The 12,794-nt window shown below is 32.5% G+C and overlaps 1 protein-coding gene across 9 annotated transcripts in view; it reads left to right on the top strand.

Annotated features, from left to right (window-relative positions):
* LOC129236335 (segmentation protein cap'n'collar) overlaps positions 1–11,418 on the top strand; it is a 255,187-nt gene extending 243,769 nt beyond the window's left edge. For all 9 annotated transcript variants that reach the window (XM_054870673.1, XM_054870672.1, XM_054870670.1 and 6 more), the window contains 2 exons: positions 8,013–9,268; positions 9,871–11,418. In XM_054870673.1, coding sequence (XP_054726648.1) covers positions 8,013–9,268; positions 9,871–10,293 — 1,679 coding nt within the window. In that variant the 3' untranslated portion in view covers positions 10,294–11,418. The remainder of the gene's footprint in view (positions 1–8,012; positions 9,269–9,870) is intronic.
* The last annotated feature ends 1,376 nt before the right edge of the window (positions 11,419–12,794 follow it).

The raw sequence follows: 12,794 nt of genomic DNA, 5'->3' as shown, positions 1-12,794 counted from the left end.
TTTATTTTTTGTATCATTTTATTTTATTATTATAGTTTTTATTTTATTATTATTTTTGTATTTTATTATTATTGTTTTTATTTTATTATTATTGTTTTTATTTTATTTATGTTTTCCTTTACTTAATTTATTTTATTTTGTTCCATTTAAATTTATTACATGTAATTTAATTTTATTTAAATTTTTATTGATTTATTAAATAATTTCTTTTTATTATTATTGTTGTTAGTTTTATTTATTTATCTTGTTCCATTTAATTTTATTTCATTTAATTTTATTTAATGTACATTTTTATTTATTTATATTATTAAATCATTTTATTTTATTATTATTGTTGTTATTTTTATTTTTATTTATTTTTTCTCCTTTACTTTATTTATTTATTTAATTCCATTCTATTTTATTTAATTTAATTTTATTAAATTTTTGATTTCTTTTTTATCATTTTATTTTATTGTTGTTGTTATTATTTTAATTTAATTTTTTTTTCTCCTTAACTTCATTTAATTTATTTTATTTCATATAATTATTTCTGCGTAAATTGTTGACTCATCTATCGTAGGGAGTCAATGCCAAGCTCAGCTGTGGTTAGTAGAGAGCCACCTCTCTCCCGTTATCATTTTTAGTTGTGCATGCATTATCAGCCAGTGAGCTTTTCTAATACAATTCGCAGATTTCAATAGATGACTAAACACCTTTTAACTTCCAATGAATGAATCAAGTCATTCGACCCACACTTTCCTGGCTTCTTAATCTAATCTCTCCTGTTGCCCTGAGCACATACATACATACATACATGCATGCGTATAATGTAACAGCAGATGACAAAGCGTTGAGTCGCGCATGAAAGTAGACGAGTATGCGAGTATTAATTTATGCTGGCGTCATCACTGCTCACTGCTCACTGCTGTTATAGTTTGTGAAACGCTTAGCAATCGCTTACTTATACGACAACGAAATGCTTTGGTTCTCGCTGCCTTCTGGCTGGGGCCAGTCAGACTGCTTTCAATGAATTTGTATTCATTTTTTATTGTTTAATTTTTTTTTGTTTGGTTTTCAACGACTTACATTGCGCTTATATGTATTGATATACAGAGTTCCTCATATTCAAACGATTTTCATTTGCCAATTTTGTTCGTTGGTATTTGTGCTGTTTACTATTTTTAAATTGCTGAGTCATTTGGTTAAATGCACAGGCCGACCAGCGGTTGCACAGTAATCGCCTGCCCAGCCGCAATGCAGCGCTGGCATATGAGTATAATGATTACCATATTAAACGAAGTAAACCCCAAATCAAAACAACAATAAAAAAATAACTAAAAAAAAATTAAAATAAATAAAATAAAATAAAAATAGAAAAAAAAATTAAAAATAATAATAATAATAAAAAATAAAAACGTAGCGCTGTTCGACAACCAGTTGTGCTAAGTCAGTGGCCAAATTGCTTGGCGCGTATTTTCTGTGGGTCATATACGCACACCCCATTTGCAAAATCATGTTACTAATTTGCTTGTCTGCTTGTTTCATTTGATTTTATTGCATTTGCTAGAAAAGCAAAGAAATTAATTATGTTATAAAAAGCAAAATTGTAATTATCGTCAACTATGCATGATTAAAAAAAAACAACACGAACAAAGACATAGCTTCTGCTCAAATATGAACGAGACGTTATCAATAAAACGGTCCGCGGATGACATATGGCAAAAATAAATTTTTTGTTTTTTGGTAGGACTGTTTACAGTAGCACAGAAAACAAACTATGTGACATATCACGCTGAAATTTGCCATGTAAGCTTATAACAGTCCTACCAAAAAACAAAAAATTTATTTTTGCCATATGTCATCCGCGGACCGTTTTATTGATAACGTCTCGTTCATATTTGAGTAGAAGGTATAATGGGAATTTATGTTCGTTTATTACGATTTATCTTATCTAACTTAATGAATAAAGTATGTAGATCCTACAAATCCTCTAGGGAACTCTACTGAAATCCAGTTATGTTGCTGAAAAATTATTGTTTTTCCTTTTATATACCGGAATGTACCGGTTGGAATTCGAATACAAAAATTATTTATAGTTACGTTTATATTTATGCTATTTTGCACAGCCACACAGAACAAAATGAGTCGCTTGCCAAAACAATTGGTTTTTTGTACCCTAAATTTGATAAGCGTTTTATCAGCCCACTCCGCGATGTCAATTCGTCGCTTTGCAGCTGCGCTGTGTCCTCGTCAAATTTGTTCTGTGTGGTAGCGTTAAATATCGAGGGTATTCTGATAATCCAGAGTCTTAAGGCAAATATCATCTGAGTCACATATAAGTACGGCAAATGCAATAAAAGTACTTCGAAAACTAAGTTGTTATATTGCAGCTACATTCCTCACTCACACCTTATTTGATGCAGATACAATTTTTTTTATTAAGTGTTCTATATTTCACAATATTTTGCGAAAATGGAAAAAGAGAGTAAGGAGAAATCTTATTTCAATTGTTTTATTTCATTTCTCAACATAAAATACATAAAAAGTATCCACTTATTTCATTGTTAAGCAAAACAACAAAAATTAAATAAATAAAAAAATAAAATAATATAATTAAAAAATAAAATACATAAAAAATAAAATAAATAAAAAATAAAATAAATAAAAAAATTAAATAAATAAAAAACCTAAATAAATAAAAAAAATTAAAATATAAAATAAATAAAAAACTTCAAAAAAATTAAATAAATAAAAAAGTTAAAAAAAAATAATATAAATAAAAAATTTAAAAATAAAATAAATAAAAAATAAGATAAATAAAAAACTTAAAAAAAATAAAATAAATAAAAAAGTTAAAAATAATAATATAAATAATATAAATAAAAAATTAAAAAAACGCATAAAAAATATAAATAAAAAATAAAATAATAAAAAGTAAAATAAATAAAAAAATTAAACAAATAAAAAATAAAATAAATAGAAACAAAAAGAATTAAAAAAATAAAAAATAAAAATAATTAAAAAAGTGAAAAAAATATGTATAAAAAATAAAAAAATAATATAAATAATAAAATAAAATAAATAAAAAAATTAAATAAACAAAAAATTAAAATAAATAAAAATATTAAATAAATAAAAAATAAAATAAAGAAAAAAATAAACACATACAGGGAATTCACGCCGCACCTTAAATGATACAGCTAAAAAAGAGCAACTATTTATTTTGAATTTTTAAAATTTTAAGGTATTTAGTACCTTGTTGGGGTATCCTTTATTATCAATTCCAGTTTGAAGTCTACGTGGTATGGAGTCAACCAATTTTTTTGTATTCTGGACTAATTTAGCTCCACTCTTCAAGTATAGACTTTTTAAAATCAGATTTGTTCTGGACGTCATATTTTCATATATTTGTAAAAACCTTTTTGTATTTTATATTAGATTATGAAATAAACCAATATTAGTAAAATATCTGCATACTCTGTAATGTATTGTGAAATATAGAACACTTTACAAAAAAATCGTATCTGTATCAAATAAGGTGTGAGTGAACGAAATCGTATTCCATAAGCAGAGTTGAGCAAAATTCAAACGAATAGTGCATGGCAAATATAAATATAAATTGTAATAAATATGTAATTCATTCTTCCTCCTTCTCATACTTGCAGCTTCTGTAAAAGTCGAAAAGTGGTACTTTCAATCTTTAAGCATATTGACCACATAGACAGTGGATCTATCACTACAAGCCAACTAACATAGAGACGTTTTTCCTTGACCGTTTAAGTAGCGCCTTTGAGCGCCTGTGCAAATTCGTATTGTAGCATTACATGTCAGACTATGACCCCATCTCGTACTGGCTGAAGATCCCATGCTACTTGCACCCAGCACGCAGTTTGTAGTTTGAGAGAGGGATATATGATACTACAATTTGCTGCATACCAAAAATGAGGCGAGTGATTGTGTCCGCTCTCGCTAATTTGTCTGCCTTGCAATTCCCTGGTATGTCACTATCTACACCCTGTCACCATATCAAATGGATGTGGATATATTCCGCCATCTCGTTAAGAGATGTCCGTAGTTTGCGAGCAATGATGGAATTAGTGACAACCCGCCAAGAGATTTAATCTACGCTTGGCTACCAGAATAAATATAGATTTCTCTAAAGGTAGCCACATTTTTGCCTAACTAGCGAACTACCTCAGAGGTGGCAGACACTCACAAATTACGGTAAGCGGCATAACTATTTTTAAATTTTGTTGATTTGAAAATTATTAGTGTCCGCGATTTTTGACCCACTTGAAGCTTGCACTTACATTCAATGAGGTATAAAACTGTATAACCGGATTTTATTGAAAAATTCTGAGTAAAAAGTTTTGATGAAAATTGGTGAAAGATTCATAAATGTTGTACAAAGTTTGATATTTTGCGTTATATAGTTATTGTTGTTGTTTGAATTATATTTGTATAAAAAAATTATTGAAATAAATAAATAGTCAAAATGTTCTTTTTTATGCTGCCAGTATGTCAAAAAATATATTGAGATTTATTTTATTTTTAAACTTAAATCTAATAATTTTATAATTATTGTCTATGTAAGAGCTGTGACTGCTATAACCTTAAGCTTTTATTTTATTTTACCTTATTTTATTTTATTTTTATTTTATTTTACTTTATTTTATTTTATTTTTTATTTTATTTTATTTTATTTTATTTTATTTTATTTTATTTTATTTTATTTTATTTTATTTTATTTTAATTTATTTTACTTTATTTTATTTTATTTTATTTTAATTTATTTTACTTTATTTTATTTTATTTTTATTTTATTTTACTTTATTTTATTTTATTTTACTTTATTTAAGTGCCTATAAATGGATCAGTCGATTACTCGCACTTGTGCTAAGCGAGGCATTGTCTTATAAATACTTTTTACTTTTACTCCAGTCGCCAATCTTTCGCATTGAACAGTTAGTAGCACTAGAGCAATTTAATTGATTTTTTTTTCTTTTTATTTAAATTGTGAAATTTCGTTTAGAACTTATCTAATCTGCCGATCTTTGTTTGTAGATCTTCTGGCATTCTAGGGACCAAAAGCAAGAACAAGATACATTGGAACTTATTGCTCTATTTGCTCTACCACTACTACCTGTTCAATATGCTTTGCTTTCACCTTACTATATCACCATACTATCTCTCGCTCTCTCTGTTGGCTCTTCTCAATCAAGTTTGCATATAGTGCATATATACATACATATGTATATTTATGTGAAGCCTATTACTCTTGATTGTTCTTTATTTACCAAATTCGAATAACAAGCCATTGTCGCACTGAGTGTTTGCGGCGGTCATAATCCGATCAACGCCCTATTCAATTGAACAAGGCTGTACGCGTATGGAGCGGAGGCTTTGACAATAAGTGTGGGCGTGTTTCATCGCACTCAACTGTTACAGCAATATTGCGGACCTGTTAAACAAACAATATTAAACTTCAAAGTATAATAGTATTTATTAAATAAGAGCCTATGTATTTTTCCTCTTCCATTTCAATTTCGCAGTGAAAAGTTTTGCAGTGCGTGTTTTAGCTAGTGATAGCCATCAGATTGTCAATATTTTATGCCCTGTTTCGACAGGCGGATGCTAATCGCATGCAAATCATCTCATGCGATATAATGCAATGGGAGAGTACTGATCACAGACCCCATGCGAGGAAACCAGTGCTTATGGCTTGAATTTTATCGCATGCAATGAACTGCCGCTTTGGAGGTTTGACAACTAAATATGCTTGCATTTTAATTTAAACGAAATTGTTGTACGGGCAGAATAATAAAACCCAAAGGGAAATCCCATAAACGAAGTAATCCTTCTATTGCTCGTTCGTTTCAGCTCGTCTTACGCTTGCCTATGTATGTACATATGTTTGTATGTATGTTTCTACAAGTGTAGAACTGTTAAGTATAATTTTCACTTGCTTGCGTAGAATTGTATAATTGCTATGAAATAAGTTTATGTGGAATTATTATGCATATTCTCAAGAGTCTTTGTTTAAGGCATTTGGTTTTTGCACATAGTACTCACTTATAAAATATTATTTGCAAATTTAGCTCCGTGCTGATACTTGGACATTTTTTTAGTGTCTGTAAGAATTTTAACTGTTCGCTTCACTTCACTCAAACGACGTGCATAAGCTTACGTATGTTTTGCGTACTTTGCACAGTTTATCAGTATTCACAAAAATACCATCATGTGATATGACTTGCACTATTTCCCGCTGCTATCAGTAGTTGAATACAGGTGAACATTTGATACGTAAGTAGGTGAGTTAATTTGTCGGCTTAACAGAATTTGTATATCATGTAAACAAAAAATAATGACTATATAAAATAACTTTGTAGAATAACCTAGAAGTACTTCATTGCTGGGGGTCTTGGCTACGTCGCGTGAATGAAAGATTTTGCGCCAAATTGTGTACCTACAAATACATGTGATAATATGGAGCTAACCCAATTTCCCGTAAACACATTGTATCGCATTAAATACTTATGCTTTACATCGGCGATGTGTGTACAAATGTAGATATGTTTCGAGTGTTTTGTTTCTTTATTTGAATTGCAAGTATTAATTGGTTGTAAAGTGGCTGCCAGGCGAGAGTGTAAAACTGGCACGTGTACAAACTGGCTTGGCAACTAATCAGCTGAGTGCTGTGCACTTTTCGAGTTGAATGGTTGTTGTTTGTTCATTCAAGTATTTGACCAGAAGCTTTGTGATTACAAAGCAAAGGGTGGGAATCACGCATAAAAAAAATTATATCAATTCAAAATATGATTTTCCATACTCTTAACATCGGCACGTAGTCCTTGTTCAACGTTAAAACACATTTTAGTTAAAGCAAATTGTAACTTAAAATAAAATCTAAAATAAGGGAGAACAGTGCTATTCATATGAAATGAAAAAATTTGCTCGGCAATATATAAAAAATATGAGTACTTGAATTAGTTCACCCTGTGTTAGCGGCAAACAAGTGCAGGTACTCATATTTGCGGAAGTATTTACATATGTATGTTTTTGTTGTTTGGTCGGCACTACACATACAAAACCTCCTAATATTCTCTGAGTTGGTGCGTGGCCACATCAAATGATATAACATTTCTAATAACGATCGCTCTCGACAGGCAATGGTAAACCAACGATTGTATTTCTCCAATGAAACAGCTTCTCTCTCATAAAAACCAGCTGACGTGTAAAGGTGCCATAAAACTATAGGCCTCTCTATTTGTAAAACAATGTAAAACAAACAAACATCAAGAGGCGCATCACAAATAGGAGAAGGACTTAATAAAGGGTGGAGACGCCAATTTTATATAAACATATGTACATACATACATACATACATATATATATATATATATATATATATGTATGTACATATGTTTATATAAAATTGGTATATATATATACCAATAAATGTACGTATATATATGTACGACTTCTACCACGAAATGTATTAGTGAAGTGAAACGTTCCCACAACAGTCAGAAAAGATAGTGCCACACAGCCACACAGAAAATCCAATTTATTACCGAGCGAAATTCCATAGAAAAAAAATTAGCGATATTCTCTTGCAATTTGGCCACTAAATTGCCTGCTTTAGCATTTTTGGAGCATTTTTTTATGAGTGCATCTCAAAGATAGCGTTTGTGGAAATAAACCAGAAATTTGGAAAGAACGCACAATGCACGAAATTGCCGCGAAAAAAAGCTATACTAAGTTTGAATTCCTTTGAAAATGTTACCTTAAGAATTAACATCTGGTAACAAACAGGCGGGGAGCATTTGAAAAATATAATTTATTCTTCAATTATATACCCCACTGCTCCATATGGTATGTCAATAAACAGACTTGAATTCAAAAACGAAACTCGAACTTGCAAGACCCTGTACATATAAGCAATCGTATACTCATACAATTCCCTTTACTACCGCACAACTCTTTACATTAATCTAATTGCTGCTCTTTCTCGCTTTATCTACTTTTAGGCTTTTGTCGCATGGTCGACGTAAACAACAGCACCAGCAATAATTCGTCCGTACTCGGCAGTGGTCTTACAAGTGGTCATGCAAGCGGCGGTGGCAGCAGTGCCACAGGTTCCACATCAAACGGCCTCGCAATGAGCGGTGCTGGCGCTACAAATAGTGCTCTTGCTGGTGGCGGTATGACGGCAGATCTCTTGAATTCGGGTGCTGGTGCGAGTGCCGGCGGTGATCGTTTGGACGCATCCAGTGACAGTGCAGTTAGCTCAATGGGTTCGGAGCGTGTGCCATCGCTATCGGATGGTGAATGGGGCGAGGGTAGCGATTCAGCGCAAGACTATCATCAGGGCAAATATGGTGGACCATACGACTACAGCTATACCAATAATAATCGTCTGAACGATGGTTCACGTCAACCGCCTGTCGCACAGAAGAAACATCAAATGTTTGGCAAACGCTTTCTCAACGAGCAGCCCAGTTTGACTGCTGCGGGTGCAGCTGGTGGCAACAATACCGCCGGTGGCGGGGTAGTACCACCGTCAGACACGAATCCGATATTAAATGTTGGACCCGCACCCACTGTCAAATATGAATATGAACCATATCCGACAGTGCCGGGTCTACATCAGGGCGGTGCCGGTGGTGCGCTACGCATCGAGGGTGCTATGGGGCCGGCTCTTAGTAGCAAGGAACAACAAGCTTACGATTTGAAATATGGTCCAGGTATTGTTGGTGGCATCGGCGGTTACTCACTAGATTTCGCACAGCGCCCACCACGTACTCCACACGAAGTGGTGCAACACAATCACACTTACACTCTGCCACAGGGCACCGGCTCCTTGCCTCGACCGCAAACGCGCGACAAGAAACTGTCGACGTCATCGTCGAAATCGTCCAAATCCTTTAATGGTGAGGAGGAACATTTGACACGCGATGAGAAGCGCGCACGCGCTATGAATATACCCATATCAGTGAGTGACATCATCAATCTGCCCATGGACGAATTCAATGAGCGTCTCTCCAAGTATGACTTAACTGAAAATCAGCTCTCACTAATACGCGACATACGTCGGCGTGGTAAGAATAAAGTGGCCGCACAAAATTGTCGCAAACGTAAACTGGATCAGATTCTATCGCTGGAGGATGAGGTGAAAGAGGTGCGCAGGCGCAAGGAACAGCTGTTTTCGGAGCGTGACAGCCTGGCTTTGGAGCGCAAGCGCATTTCAAACAAATTCGCAGCGTTACACAGGCATATATTCCAAGTGAGTACTACCAACTGAGGGATGGAGGGTGAAATAAAAGTGGTGAGGGGGAAGCAGGTTTAAACTACATAATTCATATCAATGCTTTTGCAAAAGTATTTTAAAAATTGTTTTCTACAGAAAAATATAGGGCTCCCTCATAGAATAAAAAAATATGAAATAAATTTATTGAGGCATCAGTACAAAAACAACATAATTTACAAACTTGTAGGAAGTTTACACGGAAAGCGTCATAACTCAAAAAATTTGAAAAAAATGACCTCAAATCCTCAATTAAAATTGTTTTTTTTTTGTTTTGTTTTTTATTATATATTTTTTTTGTTAGTTTTTATATTTTTATTTTATATATATTTTTTCTTATTTTTTTAATATATATATTGTTTTATTTTTTTTAATATATTTAAAAGATTTTTTTTTATACAATTTTTTTTTTGTTTTTGTTATATTTTATGTTCTTTTATATATATTTTTTTTTTTGTTTTGTTGAAAATGAACGTTTAGTGCAAATACTCAGTAATATTCAGGATTATGAAGTTAATTTGGAACAAAATTGAAATTGAAACAAAATAAAATTAAATTTTTCTACTCACCCACTCTTTCAGTACTTGCGCGATCCCGAAGGCAATCCCTGCTCGTCGTCCGAATACACGTTGCAGCAGGCCGCCGACGGTTCCATATATCTGCTGCGTAAGTCCGATGCCGCGAATGGCAGTGGCAATGCCAGCAATAGCAGCAGCACAAGTAGCAGCAGTAGTGGCTTGAGCGGCCACGTGAGTCACAATGGCATGTCGCCACAGCAACAACCACAACAACACCATTCAATGTTGGGCGCTGCGACGCACTTGCAGCAACACCAACAGCAAGCGCTGCATCATCATCATCATGCGCAGGCGCAGGCGCAACAGCAGCAACAACTGCCGCATATGCATACACAGCAAGCGCAACAGCAACAACCACAACAGCAGCAGCAGCAGCGACAACACTCGGCGCATCCGCATCATCATCAAACGCATCAAAAAGATTGAAAATTGTTGTTGCAGCACTATGCGAGTTGGTTTAAATTACAGCAGCAGCAGCAGCAGCAACAACAACAACAAGAACAAAAACAACAGAAACAGAGTCATCACCAACGTCACCACAACCAGCAGCAACAGCACCACCACCACTACGAACGCCACTATCGCTATCATCTCTATCAGCAACAACACCAACAGCAGCAGCAACAGCAAAAGTCGACAAAGAATTTAAGGCAATCAACAACAGCGTGGCCGCAGGATCAGCAAAAATATAAGCAACAACAACAACAACAACAACAACATGCGCTTCAACCGTATGCCGCTGAATTTGAGCTTTTTTATCAGCCCGCAGCGACGTCCCAACAACAATGCCAATGCGCACATTGCTATGCGTTCGATTATGTGGGGGGGCCACAGCAGCAGGATGCCAAGGATTTCGAATGGTTGCATGAGGTGGCTGCTGTGCCCGCAGCTGCGACCACCTCGATTGCCACAAGTTTCTATTTTTATTGATTTCATAGATTTAAACGAACTTAGTAATGAATGTAAATTGGCTTTGCTCCTCTGCACTTTTGCTGGCAGTTTTCGTAATTGTTTTTTGTTTAGATTTTTTTACTATGCACGCCGTGGTATATGGGGTGTGGCCGTTCATACTTGCATATAGTATACATACATACACACACAGATATGTGCATACACACATAGATAGTTAGGGATGTTGGTATTCATTTTTTTTTTTGTCGTAAATTCAAAAAAGAAAACTAGCAATTCATTTTCTCTATTTCGAACAAAAGAAAAACTCAAAACTCAGACAAAGAGCAGACAATAAAAACATTTGCACATCAGCAAAGGAAGAAGATGCTCTGAATAACAACCGTTATAGCCACGTTTGCGCTTCTCCCCATTTTAAAACAGACAAACGTTCGCACATGCGCACTCACATCTCATCGAAGGATCGAGAAACTGATACAAAATATAAAAATATATATAAAAATGTTACTTGAATTTAAAGTTGTTGAGCACAAATTATGTTAATTAGGTAAAGGTAAATAATGAAGTGAGACAGAATTAAACAAACAGATTATAGGAATAAGAAAGTGAACAAAAACAAAAAATAAAAAATAAAAAACAATATTCTTTTTTTTTCTAAAAAAAATACCACTATTAGGTACGCTGCTGAGTTGAAGGCAAAATGTAAGAAAAAAAAAATTAAAAATAATAAAAAGCAAAAAAAAAAAAAAATTAAAAAAGCGAAAAACTTGTGATACATTTTAATATTTAAACTAAACTAAACTTAACTTAACTAATAATGTATAAAGTATTTTATCAACTTTTTTGCATTACAAACACAATTAAGCATTTTTTTATTTTTATATTTACTTAATTTAAATATAAAATAAATAATTAAATTATAAATTAATTGAAACCCTGATTATTAGTTTGCGCGCTTTGTGGACCTTAATTTTCGAAGGTGGCAGCGCTCTCGTTCATACTACTTGTATACTGTGCTAGGGATTTTTTGTTGTTTACTTTATAATATTTTCATTTTATATTTTTTATTTTTATATTTTAAACATATTTTTAGTATTTTTTCATTTTGTTAATTTATGTTTTATATTTTTTTGTTATTGTTTTTTTATATTTTCTTTTTTTATTTTTTTCATTTTTTTATATTTTCTTTTTTTTTATTTTTTTTTTCAATTTTTTTTGTTTTACCCTCCGTTGGTCTCCCGGGTCTGGCGTGAATTTTTCGACTTTGGACGTGAATTTAACATATTTCTGTTATAGCTATCGACTTGAGCTGCCAAATAGCTCAAGTTAGGTTTGCCAGGTTGTTTGTCTAAGACAAGACACGCGGTGGCCCTAAGGCCCATTAGGATACCTGCATTTGATTTCCATTTCCTAATTAGCTTGCTTAAACTACTCAGATCTGTTTAAGAAAGTAAATAATCCCTCCAGTGTGACATTTCCCAGGTCTTTGAAGAAAAAATCGCCAAGATATTTGGCTCGGCTTCTTTGAAGTGCAAGATATTCGCAAGCTTCCATATAACGTCCTGAAATTTAATTTTCCATCAGTTTGTGGATATAAACTCTTAAAATGAATCCTCGAACAGAACGAAAAATGGCTAGACCTACGTGACCGAAGGTTTTAAAAAAGGTGTCCAACGCAGGGTTTATTATAAATTTTTTTTATACATTTTTTGCTTAGTACTTTTTTTTGCCTTTTTTTGTACTTTTTTATTTTTTATTATTTCCAATATATTCAAATTTTGTTTTTAATTTGTTCATAACTTTTTTTTTATTTTTTTCAAGTTTTTTTTTAATTTTTTCAAAGTCTTTTTTCAATTTTTTTTTCATTTTTTTTTTCTTTTTGTTGTTTTTTCTTTGTTTTTCTTTAATATTTATTTTAATGTTTTTTTCATTTTTTATATATATGTAATTATTTCTTTTTCTAATTTTTTCCTATTTTTCTATTTTTCTATTTTTATTTCTTTTTTATTATTTGTTTT

This window comes from Anastrepha obliqua, chromosome 1, assembly GCF_027943255.1.
Source record: "Anastrepha obliqua isolate idAnaObli1 chromosome 1, idAnaObli1_1.0, whole genome shotgun sequence".
NCBI classification, from domain to species: Eukaryota; Metazoa; Arthropoda; class Insecta; order Diptera; family Tephritidae; genus Anastrepha; species Anastrepha obliqua.
This window is presented reverse-complemented; position numbering and strand designations above follow the sequence as displayed.